General features: G+C 35.2%; 1 protein-coding gene across 1 annotated transcript in view; it reads right to left on the reverse strand.

The window, feature by feature from the left end:
* Positions 1–203: 203 nt before the first annotated feature.
* Positions 204–22,079, reverse strand: part of SERINC1 (serine incorporator 1) — a 28,398-nt gene continuing 6,522 nt past the window's right edge. Inside the window, exons 2-10 of the mRNA XM_077162787.1 lie at positions 12,808–12,969; positions 8,051–8,220; positions 7,003–7,082; positions 6,656–6,793; positions 4,877–5,046; positions 4,678–4,768; positions 3,232–3,376; positions 2,884–3,114; positions 204–1,709 (exon numbers count right to left, since the gene is read on the reverse strand). Of these exons, the coding sequence (XP_077018902.1) occupies positions 1,574–1,709; positions 2,884–3,114; positions 3,232–3,376; positions 4,678–4,768; positions 4,877–5,046; positions 6,656–6,793; positions 7,003–7,082; positions 8,051–8,220; positions 12,808–12,969 (1,323 nt within the window). The 3' untranslated portion in view covers positions 204–1,573. The remainder of the gene's footprint in view (positions 1,710–2,883; positions 3,115–3,231; positions 3,377–4,677; positions 4,769–4,876; positions 5,047–6,655; positions 6,794–7,002; positions 7,083–8,050; positions 8,221–12,807; positions 12,970–22,079) is intronic.

The raw sequence follows: 22,079 nt of genomic DNA on the forward strand, positions 1-22,079 counted from the left end.
CAGAAAATGGACAGTTAACCCTCTAGAGCCAGGCTCTGTTTCATGAAGGAGGAAAGTATGTCTAAGTATGCTAGTCACCTAAAGTTGACCTGCTGAAGAAATAATGCATTATAGTTTCTCTGAACTCATTTATTTAGAGATAGAACACAGCCATTCAAAATCTTGGAATACATTATTAACACACACAGAATAAGGCTGGGGAATTAAATTGAATTGTTATATTTCATATACAGTAATAAATATTTTAAAAAGCAAATGTTTACTTTAAAGGCTTCATTAAGACACACATGACATATAGAAGTACTAAATGTTTCTAAGTTAACTGTCATAGTGCTTGATTTTCAGGTTGACAGATTATAATAATCTACATATTTCAATTACAGGGCAGCAAATACAAAAGCATTTTAAACATCTTTTGAACTGCACAGTATACTGCTTATTCTACAGCATTCCATCACTCTCCTGGCCTCAGACAAAGAGGGTATGCCATGTACCAGCATCATATCAATTATCCACCACTGATGGCATATAAAAACTTTTATGCATGTATTTTGAATAAAAATTATTTTTGAATGCCAGAAATACCATTTTTGGCAGACTTGGAATTTCCTAGCTTTACCACTAATTAGCTATATAATCAATATAAATCTGTGGCTCAGTTTCTTCATTTTAAAATGAGAATATTGTACTACGTTTTGTTGCAACACCTATTGAAGCCTAGTTTTTGCACTTTCTTCCTGCCCTGTCAAAAGTTTACCACCTTTGTTTTTTCAAAATTAACCTTCTAAAGTGTTTTTAAGCAACTTCCTTCTAACCCATGATTATCCTTTCAAAATGTCTGTCTATATCCTTCAGAGCTCCTACCATCTCCATTAAATCCAGACTTGTTACATGTATTTATCATGACCCAACACAAAGTTCATTATGTAGGTATGGGATAAAGCCATCCTACTAAAGGAAGATTGCAATTTAACTTTCTTTCTGATTTTCTGCCAATCTGACTTTCACGAAGGCTGTGTATCATCATAACCTCCATGTACAACCTATACTTTGTCCACTGAACAGTCCCAACCTTATCTTCACATCAAGGGAAAACCTAACAAGATTTTTCAGAAAAGTGGTACTGAAGTGACTTGTTCTATATAACTTAAGAATAGCCACATTCTCTGCAGGGTCCTGTAAATTAAAGCATCAAGATTTCAAAAAGTAGCCACACATCTCCTTTTATACTTTCTAAAGTAGCTTAAGCGCTAACATAATTTTAAAAACAAACAGTTTAACTTTTACTCTAATTTCATAAGAACAGAGGAGGGATAAACCTAACAATGCTCACTTTTTCTAAGTTACCACCATATTCATAAAACTCTTCCCTTGCAATTAAGTCTAACACATATCAATGGAATATGCAAGAAAATATTGAATAAAATGGCAAGCAGTCAACCCTAATTCATGCCAGACCAACACTGTAGAAGTTATATGGGAAGCACACACACAGACTTTACAAAAGTTTGGAATACTGTTAATTTCAAATAAGCAGTGATCAATGTGAGACTTCTCATGCTAGAAGTCCCATTCAGTCAAAATCACGATTTGTTAAAACTAGTGGTGCCACCAGTGTCCAAACATATAGCACGATGCCAATCCAACTGGAAGAGATCTTCACCCAGACAGCCGTCCACTGACTTTTCATCTCACGAGAAGGCTCATACCTATAATGGAAGGGGAAAAAAAGGGGAGGGGGGGGGATTATCAGCCACCAAGCTACTAAACTTCATTAGTCAGAACTGATTTTATACAATTTATGATAACAGATACATCATTGCTGCTTCTAATTTGCTGCCTTGCTTTCCAAGCTGCTTTAAAACAGCTACTGTGAAAGTAAAAACTAATAATTTTCTTCTAAGGAATAAAGTATACAGACTTGTCAAGCAGCTCTTCTACATAATACTCAGAGGTTCTCTGTACTGCTAGCTCAACAGTAGTTTATTACACGGCAAAAAAATGAAAACATGACCTCTGGATAAGATGTTAATATTATGTAAAAGTCTTAGCAATCTTATTCTGTTTTGAAGAATATATATAGCCCGCTATATGTTGAAAGTATATATAACTCCCCCTCCCTCCTCCCTTTTCCACTGCCTTCTCAGATTTATGAGACTGGGAAGAAGACACATCCCAGGCTTACCTGATTTGTATTAATGAAACTAATAAAAAATCTTTTAGGTTTAAAATCTTAAAATCTATTACTTGATAGCCACAGCTTATTGTTATAAGGACTACCTGGATTCTGATAGCTAAAAGCTGCAGTGTAGGGATTTAAAGAACATATTATTTTAAATAATACATATCAGTAAAGACTGCTCTGAGAGAAATGAGGCAAAGAATAGTATTTTTTCTACATCTTTTGCTGATACTGAAAGATTTCTTACAAATTGTCGATGGATATTATGAAATAAAAGTTATTAAAAACGTAACTGCCCAAATCATATAGATTAACTTGAACCTTAGTTCAAATCTTTCAGTAATCATTTAGAGTGAAAATTTTTAAAAATTGAACTTTATAAACTATCTTCTTCTAATCAGAAAAAGATTTATGATTTAGCTGAGAAGTGATATAAAAGCATTCCCACAAGAAATGTCTGAGTTTCATAAAATTTTCTTTAATTTTAACCTCAAGATTTAAAACTATTTCAGTGTTTCTATTATTGTTAAATCAAGGAAGTAAAGTTTGCATTTCTCACTGATCTTACTATTCATTTAGCTGTACATTTTTTTGAAATATACTGAAGGATTAAAAAGTACTTCATATCACATAGGTTTACAATGCTATCACGAAAAAGCCATCAGAATTCTCCATTCAAAGTTTTCATGAAATATAAGTACCTGTACCAGTTGGTAAGTGTCATCATGATATAAAGTGAGGCCAGGAAAAGCATGAAGTGGAAGAAGGAATAACTATAAGTGACACCATCCCTTTCATTATCTATAGCTCGGTGAACATCGTCTCCATCCTCCAGTGATCCATCGCTTCTGGCTCCACCATCGTCTATTAATGTTGATTCATCACTTGTTAGAGTCAGTTTATTAACCTGACTATTGTTCGAAGTACGGATGCTTCATGAGATACAGTTGAGGAAGAGAGAAGGGAAAAGGGCATTTTCTTAAAAAACAATTCACAAATTGTTTAACTCTTGTTAAAAAATATTAATATATACATATAATTTTTCTTACCTCGAATAAAACACACACAATAAAAAGAGGATCAGTCCTATAATTCCTTGAGCATGCCACCACTGGACAGTTTGCCCTTCCTTTGGGACAGTGGTTGTTGTATTGTAGCCAATTATGCTCAGTAGACTAGGGTTGCAGTTCGTTTCTGTCACGAATTAAGGTCAAATTAAAATGTTAGAATAATATGAAAAATAAGGTTTTCCCAGGGCATACTTGGGATTTTTAAAAATTTTATAATACCCTAGCAAATTCAAAAGGTTTTACTGGCGAATACAGTACAACAAAAAGATATCTGAAGATATTTTATAACAATGAGATCTTTAAGTTCTATAGTGCTGTTTTTAAAAAGTTCTTAGAAAAATAAAATCACTTTATTTTCTACCTTGTACAATAATCAAGATAGGTATTCTAATCTCTTTATAGATACAGAAATAGGTGAAATAAGTAAAATTCTATTAGAGTTGGGAACAAAACTCAGATGTTCTAAAACACCATGCACCAGTTTTTCTACTTTACATTACTGGCTTCATGAGGTTATCAATTTGTAACAGTGCATTGTTATAAAAAGACAGCTTACACATACAACTAGTTATGAGAATCCTAGGAAATGTGCTATTGAAATGATCAGTGAGGCATAATGACCAAATATTTTTTCAGGTTAGTTTCCTTTACTCTTGTGTAAGAAAGAGTTAAAGGAGGGTTGGTAAGGTACTCAATGAAGTTTCCAAAAGATATTTTTTCCTCCCATGAAACCAGATATGTCAATTATTTATGAAAATAATTCTTATCTAAAGGCCAATCAGATAATCTCTAAGGCAAATTACATGTAATTTTTTTTCAAACTACCTACCTGGGAAAAACTGTAGGGAAGCTTTTTCAACTATACATTAAAAAAAAAATTCAGCTAATGACAAATTATCTGCAGAGTTTGTATTTTATGATTTTATTTTTTTAGTTAAGAGGAAAAGTTTTCTTCTTTTCCTAAAAACAGTAATTATTTTCTCACTAATTTGTTTCCTCTCAAACAGTTTATATTGGTGTCTATTCCCATGGATTACAACATAGCCTATAAAGAAACTCATTACAAAACCAAATTATCATATTCAATTGCAAGGTAGTCACAGCCAAAAAAGGATAACTTGATGTGAAAATATTTTATTGTCTACCATTGAGTTAATAGGCATTTGAATAACTTTTCTTTCTACATATAACTATCTCATGCACTATGCAAATCAGGTTTATTTCTTATGACCTAATAATTTTGCTAGTTAAGGAAGAAACTAAGTGAATAATCAGAGCAATACTTAGAAAATGACATCATTTCTATAATTTTTATTCCTCTCAGGAGCTTAATTTTTAAATGACTTCATTTCACAAAATGACCATCTATGACAAAAAACTACAGGATCCTTTCAAATGAAATAAACAAAACCAAACAAAATATACCTGGTTCATTGATCATAGCAGACCATGTCAAATACATTGTGTAGACTGTAATTACTGAAGACTGTAACAAACCAGATCTTGGCTGCGATTCCTACAGAGAGAATTAAGCAACACAGATAAATATTCTGACATCATTCAAGACTTAAAAAATTCAGAAAATGTAGAGGTTTCAAAAGAAGTATTGAAATAAAGAGCATACTTGGATTTTGGGCAGTATAGACATTACAGAAGCACCAATGCACAGGAGCATGTTCACACTGATGAATGCCTTATTTTCTGAACAACTGTCTGGATGAGTGTAGTAGACAAAGAACAGGACTATAGCAACTAAAGACAGCAGATAATTCAGAGCTGTAGCTGACAACAAGGCTGTGAAAAAAATATAATTGGACAATTAGGTTGCCATCAGCCATCACAGATTATCATTTTATTAAAAAATGTTTTTAAGCAACTACTATTGTCAGCATTATGCAGGCTATAAAAATAAGGAAGAAAATTAATTCTGAATTTTCTCACTGAGGAGTTTCATAGTCTTTACACATAGCTCATTATTACGGATATATTATCAAGGACAAGAAGTTAGTAACATACTAATATATGATTTTTATTAGTACTAGTATCTTTATTCAGAATTTACAAAACACTTTCACATATTTAGCCGCTATTTTCAAATTAAAGAAAAGTAAGTAGAAGGGGAGTATTACTTAAGGTTTTTAAAGAACCATATTCACTCAAGTAAACAAGGGCATTAAGAAATATAAAATCTTTATTTTCATTGTTAACTATTAAGCCCACAAAACAATGATGCTTTTTTTCAACTCAAATCTTTTTGAAAAATATATTAAGCAAGAGTAAGTCATTATTATTTAGTAAGACAATCTAAGTTTCGTCTGTGTTAATTTCAACACTTACAATACATTTTAGTCTTTGTTCTAATATGTGCTCAATATACATGTATTAATCTAGATTTGCCTCACTGGCCAGGGATCCATCCAACAAATATTTATTGAATGCCTACAATGTTCCAGGCCCTGGGGATACAGCAGGGAACAAAACAGAAATGCCTGCATTAGATCTTGCATTCAAGAATGATGTATTCTACCCTAAGTGAATTTTCCAAATACCTAAAAGTTATTTCTCTGAGCACCAAACTCTTTTAAGTCTAATCAATATGGTTGAACATTAGAAAATAGCTGTGTGTGAGGTATACTAGGCCAACAAGGATTTTAGATTTGGCTCGCTCAAATTTTTTTTTGCTGAAACCCAGAAGAAAACAGATAGAAATCTGTATTTCTAACTTCTACCTTTTTTTTTTTAAATACGGGCAGGCTCTGGGAATCGAACTCAGGTCTCTGGCATGCCAGGAGAGAATTCTGCCACTGAGGCGCTCTAGCTTCTTTTGGGGGAAAAAAAAAAATCAACTCTAGGTCCACATTTCCCTAAGGGAACTATGGTTGGGGTTGAGCTGAAGTTATACCTTTTAGATGGAACATTCACATTCTCCAATTCATCATAAATTGCCCCAGATTTGCTTTTTGTATTTCTTCTGTTTACTGCTGTTTATAAATTGTACCATATATGTTTATTTCTATTAGTTCTCTCACCCTTTTATTATTTTAACTTTCTGTAGGCTAGAAAGTTAGGCTAAGAAATGTTTAAAATAAAAATAAATGTGCAATGAAAATTATAAAATACGCATGTTTTCAGCAATAGGCATTGGAATATCTATTTTAGTTGCCAAGGTTCTTTTGGTTTCTTTCCTGGTTCTTGGGTATGCTTATAACTGGCTTACTACTAGATTTTTCAACAAGTAAAACTGTTGATACACTATCATACGATGTCACTTACAGATTTTTAGACTAAAATAATATTTACAGGAAATTAGAAACAAAAATTATGATTTATCTACAGTCTACGAATCTGCCCTCATCTTCAAAGTTCAACTATATTGAAAATGTTCTGTGAGATAAAAGCTTACCTGCATACCAGCATCTTGAGTTTCCTTCTTCCATTTTTTCAACCCATGATTCATTCCATGAGTGGGCAAAATCAATAAGTAAGACCAGTTGTATGAGGATGAAGCAAAAGGCACCTGCCATGCCTACGTAAAACCATACTGAAAGAAAAAGCATACACAGAAGTGAGAAGCTGATTCAGTTTTTACCATTTCCTTTTCAAAATCTCAGATAAACAAATCTTGATTTTTCCAACTTGGGGGGTGGGGGAGAAAAAACAAAATGAGCATAGTTATAGTTCCTGGAAGCCACTATTTCAGATTCCTTATGTGACACCAGTATCAGGCAATTAAAAAAAAAGATTTCATACCAGTTGTAAAAGTTCCTTCTGGAATGAAGAATGCCCCAATAATAATTGCAACTGCTGCAGCAAATTTAAAGAACCAGAATCTAAAAACCAAAAACAAACAAAACACCCCACAATTTTTAATTCATATACATTCATTCAACAATTTCATTTATGAAATCCTTTAAGAGCATCTTAAAGAACAGCTACACTTTATGTGATCGGTTCTATTTTTTTTGTGGTAATCCACACTGATAATTTTGGGAAGAGATTTATATCTAACTGCTCTTAAGGCAGTTTTAGAAATGTTTATCACTAACTCATTATTATTAAAATATTATTAGTTCAATTTCAAAGGTTTATATTACATAATAAGACATATAATGCCTCTATTCAAAACTCTAATAATTTAAAACAGCCAATGATAAAATGAACACAATAAAATTAAATCAACTTGAGTTTTAATATTAAATTCTACTTTCTTGTTCTTCCTGTCACTGGTGACCTAAGCTAGTAGATAAGCAAGCACTCGAGAATGTTTTTAATAAGGAAGAAAATAAAAACAAAAACCAGAGATAACAATTAAATCACCAGTACTAGAAGTGGTTCTCTGTAAGGGAGACTGATACAGGGACTGAAATTTCTTTCTAGGTTTTCCAGTTTAACCATTTAGAAAATCAGTCACCCTGTTTAGGAATCAAGTTTTTCATCCTGCAATACTGCAGCTCTGGGAACTGAGCTTAATCTATGTAGTTGGACTGATCCACCAAAAGCTACAAGAGGATTCCTCATTAACTGTCAAAGATGTCACAATCCTCTTTTTAGCATAAATATTAAAAAATATATATATTTTAATATGAGATCAGGGCAATAAATGTCACAAAGTTATTACTTAATACTAATATTTCCAAAATCAGACGTGCTCTAGTAAGGGCAAAGGTATTTATTACCTTGTCATTAAAAAAAAAATCTATAAATTGTGTTTTTCTATCATTAAGTTGTTTTTTTCAGATATTCAACATTACTGTAAAGAGGCTACTCAGACTATTCCGAAGTTTATTTAAAAACTTACCCATTATGCACTGCAGCTCTAGGATCACTGCTGCTCTTTACTTTGATCATTAGTAAAGAAAGGAGAAGATAGAACATAGCCAGGCCAAAACACAAACGGTACACAGCTTTATAGCCAACCAGAATACTACATGGGACGACACCTTTCTCATTCTCACAAAATCCAGGAATCTAGAAAACAAGTTTGTGATCTAAGTTTTTCAGTATGTAAAATGAAAACTTCAATGTAATCAGTTAGTTTAAGTAAGGGCTTAGAAAACAGAAGTTTGCTTTAGTACAGTGAATTTAAGTTTTAATCAGCTAAAATAACGAAAAGATAAACTTCCATGTCAGTAAATAACAGACTATTAATGCCAACCCTAAACTGGATGCTTTAGCCTTGTAGACATATTCTAAATGTTTAAAACTTGCATTCTACTATGACATACTGAATTGTATATATTAGAAAAGGGAAGAAAAAATCAATAAAGTAAAGAATCATAGAGGTTTACTAAGTTTGTACCTAAGTACTAAAACAGCAATAATAGTTTTCCAAAGCTGACACTACTTAAATCCATTTTAAACTTTTGATCGCTTATTCTAAAAGTGCTATTTTTGATAATGAATAGATTGCCAAAGAGTGGTGGTAGTTTAATTTTTTAACTTAGAATCTTGGAAATCCTGATGATTATTTTAGAGACTCACATTGGAATCATAATGCAAAAAAACCTATTTTTTTTAAGTGAAATCATTTGGAATACTGGTCAGAGTTATTTACATTATTCAAATGTATTAGAATTATTTTCTCTAGGCAATAGTAAAGCAATAGTTACTAAAATGTAACTATTAACTTGCTTTTTTAAAACGAATAACAAATTATATTTAGGCTAATGTAGGTTTTATATCCTTTTATTGGCCTAGCCTTATCTTGGTCCTACTTAAAGCCTACCTACCCACCACACACATTTGTTACCAGCTTCCTTAATTTTTTCACTCCCTTATAAACCTGCGGTACAAACATTTTTCTAATTCCCAGCATTAAACTAATCCAACCATCTAGATCAGTCAGGTTAAGCTGGTTCTGTAACAACGTCCAAGTCTTAGAGGGTCAAAATAGACAAGGTATTATTTCTAGCTCATGTTACAGATTCACTTGGAAATCCAGGCTGGTAGAGAAGCCACCTTCTCAAGTGATGTCCTGATTGTAAAGAAAAGGAAAGCAGGTCTTGCAACCGCAAAGAGAGGTTGATATGTATCACTTCATTCACAACTCACTGGCCAGAACTACACATAGGGGACAACACATCAGTAGCAGGCCAGGTGTCATAAGTTTGCCAGGGTTGCTATGACCGATAGCACACAATGGGTCGGCTTAAACAGGAATTCACTGTCTCACAGCTGGGGAGGCTAGATTTTCAACATCAAGGTACTGGCAGGACTTGCTTTCTGGAATCTGTAGTATTTCGGCAATCTTCTTTCTCATACTGATCTCTCTCTCTCCTTCTATCTGGCTCCTCTAATTTCTGCTGATTTCTGGCTTCTACTGACTGGCTGTGTTTGAAAACCTCTGTCTTGTAAAGAACTCCAGCTAAATAGATTAAGACTCATCCTGATTCAATTTGGCCTCATCTCAATAGTATCTTCATAGATCCGATTCACAGTGAGTCCGTACCTTAACCAATAACAACATCTTTAAAGGTCTTATTTATAAATCAGTTCACATCCAACAGGAACTCAGATTAAGACTGAACATCTCTTTAGGGAGGAAATGATTCAATCTCCAACAGGGAATGCAATTCTTTTGATGACTTCAGAAAGCAGAAATAATTGATAAGAACTAACCTCTACCAACAACAGCATTCATAATCGTAGCATGACAAAACCACGATAACACCTCTTGGCATGTCTTTTGCTTATACATAACTAGGATTCAATGAGTATCTATTATATGCCAAGAATCATGTTAGATGTTTTCACATAATAATTTCACCCCCAAACTTTTATCATTATTCCTTACCCCGAAGCCAAACCCAAACAGATGACTATGCTATTTTATTAAGACTGCGATCATGTGACTGACATAAACATACTCTTTTTACCTCACATTCTCTGTATTATATTTCATCTTTTCTTGGAGGAAAGCTAACAACTTTTTCTCTTGATCACCTTCTCTCTTACAAATTCTCATTTTTCCTCTTTGATGGACTATTATCAAAATACAATTATTAACTTTCCTCTCTTCTAAAAATCCTTTCCTTAACCCAATTTCCTTCTAAAGCTACCATGTTCACTGGAAAACTCCTCAAATTAACAGTTTTGGCCGATTGGATATAATTCCTCATAGACATCTGAATCTCTCTCTTCCTGCACTTCCACCTCCCTCCACCTTCTATCTCTATCTCTAGCACTCTAAAGAATTTACTTTTTCAGGTCATTAACACAGACACTGTCCTGTCAATCTTAAAAGTCTCTTCTGCTAAAGCCTGCCCAATAGTACATTCTCTTGGTTCTTCTTAAAGAAGAGATTTTCTCAAAGTTCTAGCTCTGCTCACCCTGAGTGGTCCTCTGTGGCATATATACCCATGGTTTCAACCCTCCACCTTCAACTCTTTATGCATACAATCCTCAAAACAAAATCTCTAGTACTGATTTCTCTTTTAAGTTACACACTCACATTTTCTACTTCCTGTTGGATACTCATAGATGTATGTGATACAGTACTCCCAAGTCACCATGGATTATAAACCTCATCTCCTTCCATTGCTCCCACACCCTAAAAACATAATATAGAAAACAAAATCCCTGTGCTGTTTTGGAACTATTATGTACCCCAGAAAAGCCATGTCTTAATCTTAATCCAATCTTGTAGGGCCAGACCTGTTTAGGGTAGAACCTCTTGATTAGTAGTTTCCATGGAGATGTGTACACCCAATTGTGGGTGTGACCTTTTGATTAGATGGAGATGTGACTCCGCCCAAACCAGGTGGGTCTTGATTAGCTTACTGGAGTCCTTTAAAAGGGGAACATTTTGGAGAAACCTCAGAAGAAGAGACGCGGATGCAGATGTTTGGAAATACAGAGGCCCCAGGAGATACCAGGGTCTGAGAGAGCTGACAGAAGCTAGACAGGAAGGAGAGCTGACACACACACAGACCTTTGGAGATACAAAAAGAAAATACCCCTGGGAAAGCTATTTGAAACCAGAAGCTAAAGGACCAGCAGACACCAGTCTTGTTTCTTTTCAGATCAGCCTTTCATGAATCAAGGTATCTTTCTCTGGATGCCTTACTGGATATTTTTATGGCCTTAGAACTGTAAACTTGTACTTAATCCCGTTTATAAAAGCCAATCCACTGCTGGTATACTGCATTCTGGCAGCACTTAGCAAACTAAAACAACCCCCTAACAAACATACTATTTTTTCTTAATTTTCTTTCTGGGTAGGATTGGAACATGGTTGTTATACATGATTCCATCACTGCCAATATTTATAAATGTCAGGCAGAAACAGTGATATGATCAGAAAATCTATTTCAGGGCCTCCATACCTTTTGCTTTATACCACTGCAACAACCTCCATACTTATCTCCTTGACTTCTATTTTTTGGAATCACCAGATTAATCTTACTAAAGCACAGATACTGTACTAGTTTGAAAGGATGTATGTCCCCTAGAAAAGCCATGTTTTAATCTAAATCCCATTTCATAAAGGCAAAATAATCCCCATTCAATACTGCATGTTTGAAATGGTAATCAGATCATCTCCTTGGAGGTGTGATTTAATCAAGAGTGGTTGTTAAGCTGGATTGGGCGATGACATGTCTCCACCCATTTGGGTGGGTCTTGTTAACTTTCTGGAGTCCTATAAAAGAGGAAACATTTTGGAGAATAAAAGAGATTCAGAGAGAACAGAGAACGCTGCAACATCATGAAGCAGAGAGTCCATCAGCCAGCGCTTTGGAGATGAAGAAGGAAAATGCATCCCGGGGAGCTTCACGAAGCAGGAGACCAGGAGAGAAAGCTAGCAGATGATGCCTTGCTCACCACGTGCCCTTCCAGCCAAGAGAGAAACTGTGACTGCATTTGCCACGTGCCTTCTCACTTGAGAGAGAAACTCTGAACTTTACCAGCCTTCTTGAACCAAGGTATCTTTTCCTGGATGCCTTTGATTGGACATTTCTATAGACTTATTTTAATTGGGACATTTTCTCGGCCTTAGAACTGCAAACCAGCAATTTATTAAATTCCCCCTTTTAAAAGCCATTCCGTTTCTGGTGTATTACATTCTGGCAGCTAGCAAACTAGAACAGACACTCTGCTCAAAAAGCTCTGACAGCTCTCAAGTGTCTAAAGAAGGGAAAATTCTTGAGCAAGACACTCAAGACTCTCTACAATCTGATTCATTCCTAATTTTCTGGCTTTATCCCATTAAATGTCTTTACTTTTCATCTCTGCATATAAAAGTTCTACACATTCTTAGAATGTCCCTTTCTCCAAGAGGCCCAGCAATATTCTGACATTTTCCTGGGGAGAATTATTTTTTTCCTTGTACTACTACAACACATTTTCTGTACTATCATCACAGAACTTAACAAGCTACCTTACAATGTTTTTGCCTATCTTCCCAAAAGACTGTGGATGGCTTAAACTGTGATCACGTGTGTTCTTACCTTTGTACATATCACATGTATACATCTTCTATTCCCTATACACAGAAATCAGTTTTGTGCATATACATCCTACAGCTTTAGCTAATCAATAAATAAGAAAAAGACTAACCTTATTCAGTTGGTCTTCCATTCCTGGTATCAACATTACACAAGCTACACAAACTCCAACAAGCAAGAAAAGTGCATATATCAATCTAGTTACAGTGGAGTTGTTTCCACTAGGACAACATCGGCACAGCAGACATGGGGCACTGCCACACAAACACGGTATCTGAGAAAAAAAACAGTATTAACATCAGTATAGTTTACAGTGATACAATGAGAATTTATATTCTACCTGTTTAAAATAAAAGGGTCGAAGTTTAAGTAAATACCAAGGGACAAAGGTTTGTTTACATACATCTCTAAACTATAAAACCTAGTAACTTCCGGGTAAAGACAAGAGCAAACAAAGAAGCCCTTGCCCTCCATATCAACATACATAAATAAAATAAGTTAAAACAACAAAGGCAGAAAATCACAGGTGCAAAGTTTAGACAAGAAAAGAAATGACATATGCATGAGTAGCACTGCTGCTAAGCCCACCCCCGTAGGCCCCACCCCATACTCCGTAGCCCCCAGAAACCACACTGTTGAGTCCCACAAAAACTAAGAATTCTCAAATACAAGGAAAAAAATAAGTGAATTGTAATTTTTATCTTTTCCCTTTTTAAGTTGGGATGACAGTAATAGTTAAAACTAATATCAGAGTCAGGCAAAACAGAATAGGTGAACAACGAAGGTTAACTTTCTCCAAAAGAGCTCCACATTAAACTAGTAGTATACTCCAGGGGAACAAGACCACTCCCTGACCAGGAGAGGTGAACACTGATTCAGGCATTTAACTATCTCAGAAAAGCAAACTAAATATTCTCATAAGGACAGTATATAATCTGTGCTGAGCTCTGCTGTTACTTCAGATAGGCTAGGGTATTCTAGTCCTAGAAATACAGCTCTGGGAGAAAAGAGCCTCAGACAGTCTGAGAAGAGATATGACAGAAGCCAGATAAACGTTAGGAACCAATATAAGGTAGAGACAGAGCTGCTTATATTAAGCAATAATATTAAAAAATAAATGTCACAGCAACTATGCAAACATGCTCTAGCAAAAAATAAATATAATCCCTCAAAATATTAAAAAAAAGACATTTGAAAAATCAAGTCTAGTCTGAAATAAAACAAAAACAGGAAAAACAAAATCCCCACAAGTGTCTCATTTGAGCTACTGGGAAAAAAACAAAGTAAATAAAAAGGCAAGAGATCAAAAATGAAATGATAAAAGAACAGAACAAGATGGAAAATGAGTTTGCAGAACTAAGGAAAAAATTGAGAAGAGGAAAAACAACCCTACAGAATTAAAATTAACTAGTAAGGGGCAAAACAGACATGGCTAAAAATAAAACTGATGGAAAAAGGCTTGAAATAATTACTATAATTCAGGCTAAGATGGAATAAATGACCAGACTTAAACAACTAAAAACATAGAAAATATATACGAAGCAATGTTTTTTAGAAAATGAATAGCAGGTAAAACAGGAGTCATCTCTGAGAGAGAGAAAGAAACAATGTAAGCCCTATGACTGACCAGAATGCTCCTCAGGGAGTTTCCTATACAGGAGGGATATCGAGGAGTCCGGAAATCTGCTTGAATTGAGGAGATTGAGTGGGGAGATTGGGGAGTAAAAAAAGATGGAGAATCCTAAGAGGAGAAAGCTACACATAGAGAGTTTGGAGATGTGCAGAGAGTTCAACTTGAGTCAGCACATATTTGAAGGCTGACCAAAGTTCATATTCCCACATTCAGTGTGGAAAAGTTTTCTAATTCATGAGGCATCAGACACAGTAATCAGAATGCTCTTACTCACTACTAAGGAAAAACAAGCCACAGACTAAAGACTTTTCTAGCCCCACAAAACTTAAAAGCAAACAACAAAAAGATCTAACTCTCTTCAAGCAACTCACTTATGTCCAAGAAAAGCTCGAGTATAAATTTTAAAATATAAGCATATCCAGCACCAACCAAGGTAAAATTTAAAAAGTCTGGCACACAATTAAAAACAAGGAAGCATGTAAAGCATCAGATTCCAACCTTTAAAGGACACAGATGAATGAATTAATAAAGACATTATAATAGTTTTTATAGCTATACCTTTTTTTTGACTCTATGAAAGTTTCACTCAGTTTATTTTTCAGAAATCTAAAACTTCCAGATGGTTTCTAGGCCAGATAAGCCCTGAAACCCAGAGTTACCAGTCCTCCAACAGCATCAACCAGTTGCCTCCTCCTACCCCATAATGCCAACATCCCTCTTCAACATGAAGAACTTCGAATGGTCATTGCCCTAATATCCTAATATCCCTAAAGAGTGGGGGAAGGATCAAACGAGGAGTTGTATCAGAGAAGAAGGATTTAACAAATGAGTATGACTACTGAATCATTACACTGACAGTTCTGTTTAGTCTCCAGTGTCTTAGAGCAGCTGGAAAGAAATACCTGAAATTGTGGAACTGTAACTCATACTGTTACTTTTAAATTCATTCTATAACTACTTATTAAAATGTACTTTGAAATTTATAGTTTTGTATATATATTTCACAATAAAAAATGTTAAGAAAAAAATGCTTACAAGTGGCACTTACATATAAAATAAAACAAAATAAAAAACATAGAGGCTTTGGACACTGTCTGGCACACAGTATGTGAACAGTCATATCCACACCTGTTGGAAGTGTGGGTTGGGAAGACCGAGAGAAGCTTGATGAGTGGTGCTGGATGTGTGTCCCTTTCCTTCTGCCCTCTAGTTCTCAGGCTCATCTTGTGTTCTGTTTTGTTTGAGCTATTTTAGTCTCCTTTCATATCTGGAATATCTTTCCTTTGAGCCTGAAATGTTATCCAGCAGTTTTTAAAGTGTGGTCTCTAGCCTGCAGCATCAGCACCTTACCTGGGAGTTTGCTAGAAATATAAGTTCTCAGGCCCCACCCTGACTCACCCAACTCAGAAGTTGGAACCCAGCCGTCTGCACTTCCACATGCCCTGCGGGGAAACACTGATGCCCACTCAAGTTTGAGAAGCACTGCCTTCTACTTTCATTTTTAAAAATACCACATAGTATCTACCAAAACTGGACTTGTAGAAGGAAACTCAGGGGTTGATTATACCTGCCACTGAGAAAGCAGGAGGATCTCTATCCACAAGGGTGCTATATGCCTCCCAGTATCCATGTCCAAGAGTCTTTCTCCTTAGTTATGGACCCCTAGCTTTCAGAGGCAGTGTTCTCAGCCCCAAATACAGCATTTCTCTCCATTCTTTTGCAGCTGACTGTGGACATGCCAATGAGCTCTGGCCAATACACACCATTCAGCTGTTTGGGAATATAAGGAAGCATCCTCAATAGGATGCGTGTTTCCCCTGTTATTCCTCCTTTCAGCATATTGGAAGGTGTAGCTATACCTTTTAAGCTCAGGACACAGAGGGAAAGGAACACTGAGAGACCAATAAAAGACCCAATTCAAACTTCTAGAAATAAAAAAGGTGGAGAAAAGAGAACAAAGAACATACAAGACAATAAGAAAACAAATTAAAAGACAGGGGATTTAAACACAAACATATCAATGATCACATTAAATATAAATGGTCCAAATGCCTCCATTAAAAGGCAAAGACTGTCACTTTGGATAAGACAAAGAGCCAGCTACATGTTTCCTATAAGAAACCCACTTAAATATAAAGACACATAGTATGGTACCATACTATGGCGTTACAAAACAAAGTCAATTTCAGAACAAAGAATCTCCCCAGAGATAGAGGGTTATTTCACAATGAAGAAGGGTCAATTTACAGAAGGACTTATAAATACCTTAATAGAACTTCAAAATACACGAAGCAAAAATGAATAAACTTAAAAGATAAACAAATCCATTTATGCTTAATTTCACTAACCCTTTCTAAATAAGCTGACTGAAAAAAGAACAAAAAAATCAGTAAAGCTGTAGAAGACTTGAACAAAACTATCAACCAAACTAACATTTAGGGAACACTCCATCCAAGAGGAGGAGGAGTATAGATTTATTTATTTATTTTTCAAAAGCAAATGCCCAAAAGAGGGCCATATTCCAGACCATAAAACAAATCTCAATAAATATGATTAATGTCATACAAAGTGTATTTTCTGACCACAACATGATAAAATTAGATGTCAACAACAGAAAGATTTCTGGAAATTAAGTAACATACTTCTAATTAACCCACAGATCTAAAGTATCAAAAAGAAATTAGAATTTTGAATAGAGTGAAAATAAAAATATCTCGCAATTGCGGGGTAAAGTTAAAAAATAGATTAAAAGGAAATTCATAACACAAAATGGCTACAGTAGAAAAATCAATGATCAAATCAATGATCTAAAATTTCCATCTAAGAAATTATTAAAAGAACAAATTAAACCCCAAGTGGGCTAAATAAGGAAAATATTAAAGATAAGAGGAGAAATCAACTCATTAGAAAACAGAACAAGGGAGGAAAATCAGTGAAACCAAAAGACTGTTCTTTTTTGAAGATCATTACAATTGGGAAACTTCTAGCCAGATTAGAAGAAAAAGAGGACACAAATCATCAATTTCATAAATTAGGCATCACTACAGATCCTACAGACATTAAAGAATTGAAACTATGAGCACCATTATGTTAACAAATTAAGAATGTAGATAAAATGGACAAACTCCATGAGAGACTGAAACTATTAAAGAATATGAATTTGTAGATAAAAACCTGAGTTCCAAATGGACAGACCAGCGAATTCTAGTCAAAATTTAAGTAATAAGTAAAATCTACACAAACTCTTCAAAAAAACTGAAGAGGTGCTGGGGCCACTTCCTCACTCTTTTCATGGGGTCAGCATAAAACCAAAGTCATTAAAAGAAATGTTAAGATTATATCTCTCATTAACAGAGTAAAAAAAAATTCTTAATAAAATTTTAGCAAGTTGAATCCAATAATATGAACAATATATAAAAGGGATAATACATTATGACCAAGTGGGATTTAATCCAGGAAAGCAAGACTGGTGCGATATTGAAAAATCATGAAATTCACCTTATCAATAGAGTAAAAAAAAAAAAACAAAAAACAAACCAAAAACATTATGATCATCTCAACAGGTGCAGAAAAACTAAATGATAAAATTCAATATCCGTTCATAATAAATACTCTAAGCAAACAACAAATAGAACATCCTTAACTTGATAAAGGGAATCCTTGATAAAGGATTACAAAAATCTAATTGTCACCCATGCTTAAAAGCAAAAGTCTGAATGCTTTCCCACTATTATCCCAAACAAGACAAGGATACCTGCTCTAACTTATTCAACATCATGCTGGAAGTCCTAGCCAACATAATAATAAGGCTTCTTAGATACAATATAGAAAACACAATCCCCTGAAGAAATTAAGAACTTCTGCTCTTCAAAAGATACTGCAAAAATCAACAGACTCAGGTGGTCCGATGGTGGCTTAGCAGGCAGAATTCTCACCTGCCATGCCAGAGACCTGGGTGTGATTCCCGGTGCCTGCCCATGCCAAAAAAAAAAAAAAAAAAAAAAAGCAACAGACTCAAAGTAAGTATTGGCAAACCACAATAAAAGTATTTGTATCTAGAATTTGTAAAGATTTCTCAGAACTCAGTAATAAGAAAACATAACTTAAAAAAAGGCCAAAGTATTTGAGAACACGTATTTTGCCAAAGACTCATAGATGGAAAATAAGCACATGAGAAAATGCTCAATATCACTACACACATAATGGCTAAAATCAAATCAAATATACTGTCTATACCAAGTATTGATGAGTATATAGAGCAACCAGAACTCTCTTACTTTGCTGGTGAGAATGCAAAATGGTATACACATTCTGGAAAACAGTTTGTAGGTATCTTATAAAGTTAAGCATTTATTTACCATATGACCCACCAATTCCACTCCTAGATAGCTACCCAAGTGAAATAAAAACCTGTATGTGAATACTTATGGTGATTTTATTCATAATCACCAAAACATGGAAATGCCTCTCAAACGGTGAATGGATAAACAAGCTGTGGAATATGACAATAAAAAGAAACATACCACTAACAGACAAGACAATGTTGATGTATCTCTAAGGAATTATGCTAAGTAAAAGGAGCCAGACTCAAAACCTCTATGATTCCATTTATATGACATTCTGGAAAAGGCAAAATTTTAAGGACAGAAAACAGGTTGCCAGGGATGGAGAAAGAGGAATTTAAGGTGGTGAGGAAACTGTTCTACAGTGGTTACTTGACTGTATACATTTGTAAGAATTCATAGACTTGTATACCACAAAGTATGGATTTTGTTGTACATAAAGTATATCTTAATTTAAAGCAAAAACCAGGAAAAATAACATGGATGGAAAACAAAGACAACATAAAGGTAACTGGTGTCCTTAAAATAGAGAATCTTCTAAATAAAAGAGCATTCAAAGACCTAACACAAGAAAAACTTCCTTGGATGAAGAACTGAATTATATCGATCAAAAGAAGGTTCATTTCCCGGACCATGCGCCTCCCCCTGCAAAAAAGGAAGGGATAACGGTTCAAGCTCAAGCATATCCTGGTTAAGATATTTAATCTCAAAGATAAACCTGAATATATATGGGGGTGTAGTGGGAAGAGGGAATATAATATAAGGCTAATATAAGATAGAACACAATGTGGAAATGACTCTAAAGTCCTGAAGGTAATATGTATACTATAGTTGTACCTTGGAGATGTTGCAGGTTTGATGCAATACAGCAAACCACATAAATTTCTTGGTTTCTCAGTGCATATAAAAGTCATGTTTAAACTATATCATAGTCTATTGAGTGTGCAATAATAGCATTATGTCTAAAATAAACTAAATATCTTAATTTAAAAATACTTTATTGCTAAAAAATGCTACCTATCATCTGAGCCTTCAATGATTTGTAATCTTTCTGCTGGGAGGGTCCTGTCTTGATGTTGACGGCTGCTGACTGATCACGGTGGTGGTTGGTGGTTGCTGAAGTTGGGGTGGCTGTGGTCATTTCTTAAAGTAAAACAATGAAATGTGCCACACTGACTGACTCTTCTGAGAAAGATTTCTCTATTAACATGCTATGCTGTTGATAACATTTTACCTACTGTGCCGTTTTGAAGTTTGCTAGCTACCAGAATGCAATATACCAGAAATGGAATGGCTTTTAAAGACGGGAATTTAATAAATTGCTAGTTTGCAGTTCTAAGGCTGTGAAACTGTCCAAATTAAAACTAGTCTATAGAAATGTCTAATCTAAGGCATCCAAGGAAAGATACCTTGGTTCAAGAAGGCTGATGATGTTCAGTGTTTCTCTCTCAGCTGGAAGGGCACATGGTGAATATGGTGGTGTCTGATGGCTTCTCTCCAGGCCTCTTACTTCATGAAACTCCCCGGGGGGTGTTTTCCTTCTTCATCTCCAAAGGTTGCTGTCTGGTGGACTCTGGTTCTCTCGCCCTTCTGTCTGCGGTTCTCTCCTCGTTCTCAAAAGGGAATGCTCTCCAAAATGTCTCCTTTTATAGGATTCCAGTAAACTAATCAAGACCCACGTAGAATGGGTGGAGACACATCTCCAACTTATCAAGTTTAATACGATTGGAACATTTCAGTGGAGATAACCTAATCATTTCCCACCCTACAGTACTGAATAGGGATTAGGAGAAACCTTTGCTCCCACAAGATTGATTAGGATTAAAACATGGCTTTTATAGGATACATAAATCTTTTCAAAATAGCACACCAAGCTAAGAGATGAAACCCAGTGCTTTGTCATGGAGCAGCTAAGTGAATGCCCACAGACACTTAGAGAGGAAACCACTGGCATCAGAAGCTGGAAGCAATGGAACCAGGAACAAGGACCAGCAGACGCAAGCACGTGCTTTCCCAGATCAACCTTCTTTGAGCTAAGGTACCTTTCTCTGTATGCCTTAGTCAGGACAACATATTTACGCCTCAGAACTGTAAACTAGCAATTCATTAAATTCCCCCTTTAAAAGCCATTCTGTTTCTGGTATATTGCATTCTAGCAGCTAGCAAACTAGAACAGATTTAAATCTGTTCTAGTTTGCTAGCTGCTGGAATGGAAATATACCAGAAACGGAATGGCTTTTAACAAGGGGAATTTAATGAGTTGCTAGTTTACAGTTCTAAGGCCGAGGAAATGTCCCAATCACAACAAGTCTATAGAAATGTCCAATCAAAGGCATCCAGGGAAAGATTACCTTGGTTCAAGAAGGCCAATGAAGTTCAGGGTTTCTCTCTCTCAAACGAGAAGGCACATGGCGAACACGGTCAGGGTTCCTCTCTCATCTGGAAGGGCACATGGCGAACACGGCATCATCTGCTAGCATCTTTTCCTGGCTTCCTGTTTCATGAAGCTCCCCGGGAGACATTTTCCTTCTTCATCTCCAAAGGTCGCTGGCTGGTGGACTCTCTGCTTCGTAGTGTTGCTCTCGCTGAATCTCTCATTCTCCAAAATGTTTCCTCTTTTATAGGACTTCAGAAACTAATCAAAACCCACTCAAATGGGTGGAGACACGTCATCCCCTAATCCAGGTTAACAACCATTCTTGACTAAATCACATCAACCAAGGAGATGATCTCATTATAGTTTCAAATATACAGTATTGAAAAGGGATTATTCTACCTTTAACAAATGGGATTTATATCAAAACATGGCTTTTCTTAGGGGGCATACTTCCTTTCAAACCAGCACAGCCCCTAAGTTCGAACCAATGTCTAAAGGGAAATTTTTTTTTTTTTTTTTTTTTTTTTTTTTTTTTTTAAGGAAAGACAGAGAGAAGGAAGGAAGGATAGAAGGAAGGAAGGAAGGAAGAAAGGGAAACATTTTTAAACATTTTCTTGTTTTATTGTATTCTGTTTCTCCGTTTTTGTTACATGGGCTGGGGCCGGGAATCGAACCGAGGTCCTCCGGCATAGCAGGCAAGCACTTTGCCGGCTGAGCCACCGCGGCCCGCCGGGAAATTTTTTTTTTAAGTTTGAAAATGTAATGCTTTAGAACCAAAGTAATGACTCATGCATAAAGAAATGACAAAAATAACTCTTAAAAACAGAAGACAATACAAACATATGTATGTGACTAATGTAAATGTTTTTAAGAATACAAAACTCAAAAGCCACACAACACAAAATTATTATATATGTTATATATATTATTATATAACTTCAGTACAAGCAAAAATAAAACAATGAATTACTGGGAAGAAAACACAGTACTTCATGTTCAATGCATGAAAATCAAAAGACTAACATCATTCC

This window comes from Tamandua tetradactyla, chromosome 5 (assembly GCF_023851605.1).
Source record: "Tamandua tetradactyla isolate mTamTet1 chromosome 5, mTamTet1.pri, whole genome shotgun sequence".
NCBI classification, from domain to species: Eukaryota; Metazoa; Chordata; class Mammalia; order Pilosa; family Myrmecophagidae; genus Tamandua; species Tamandua tetradactyla.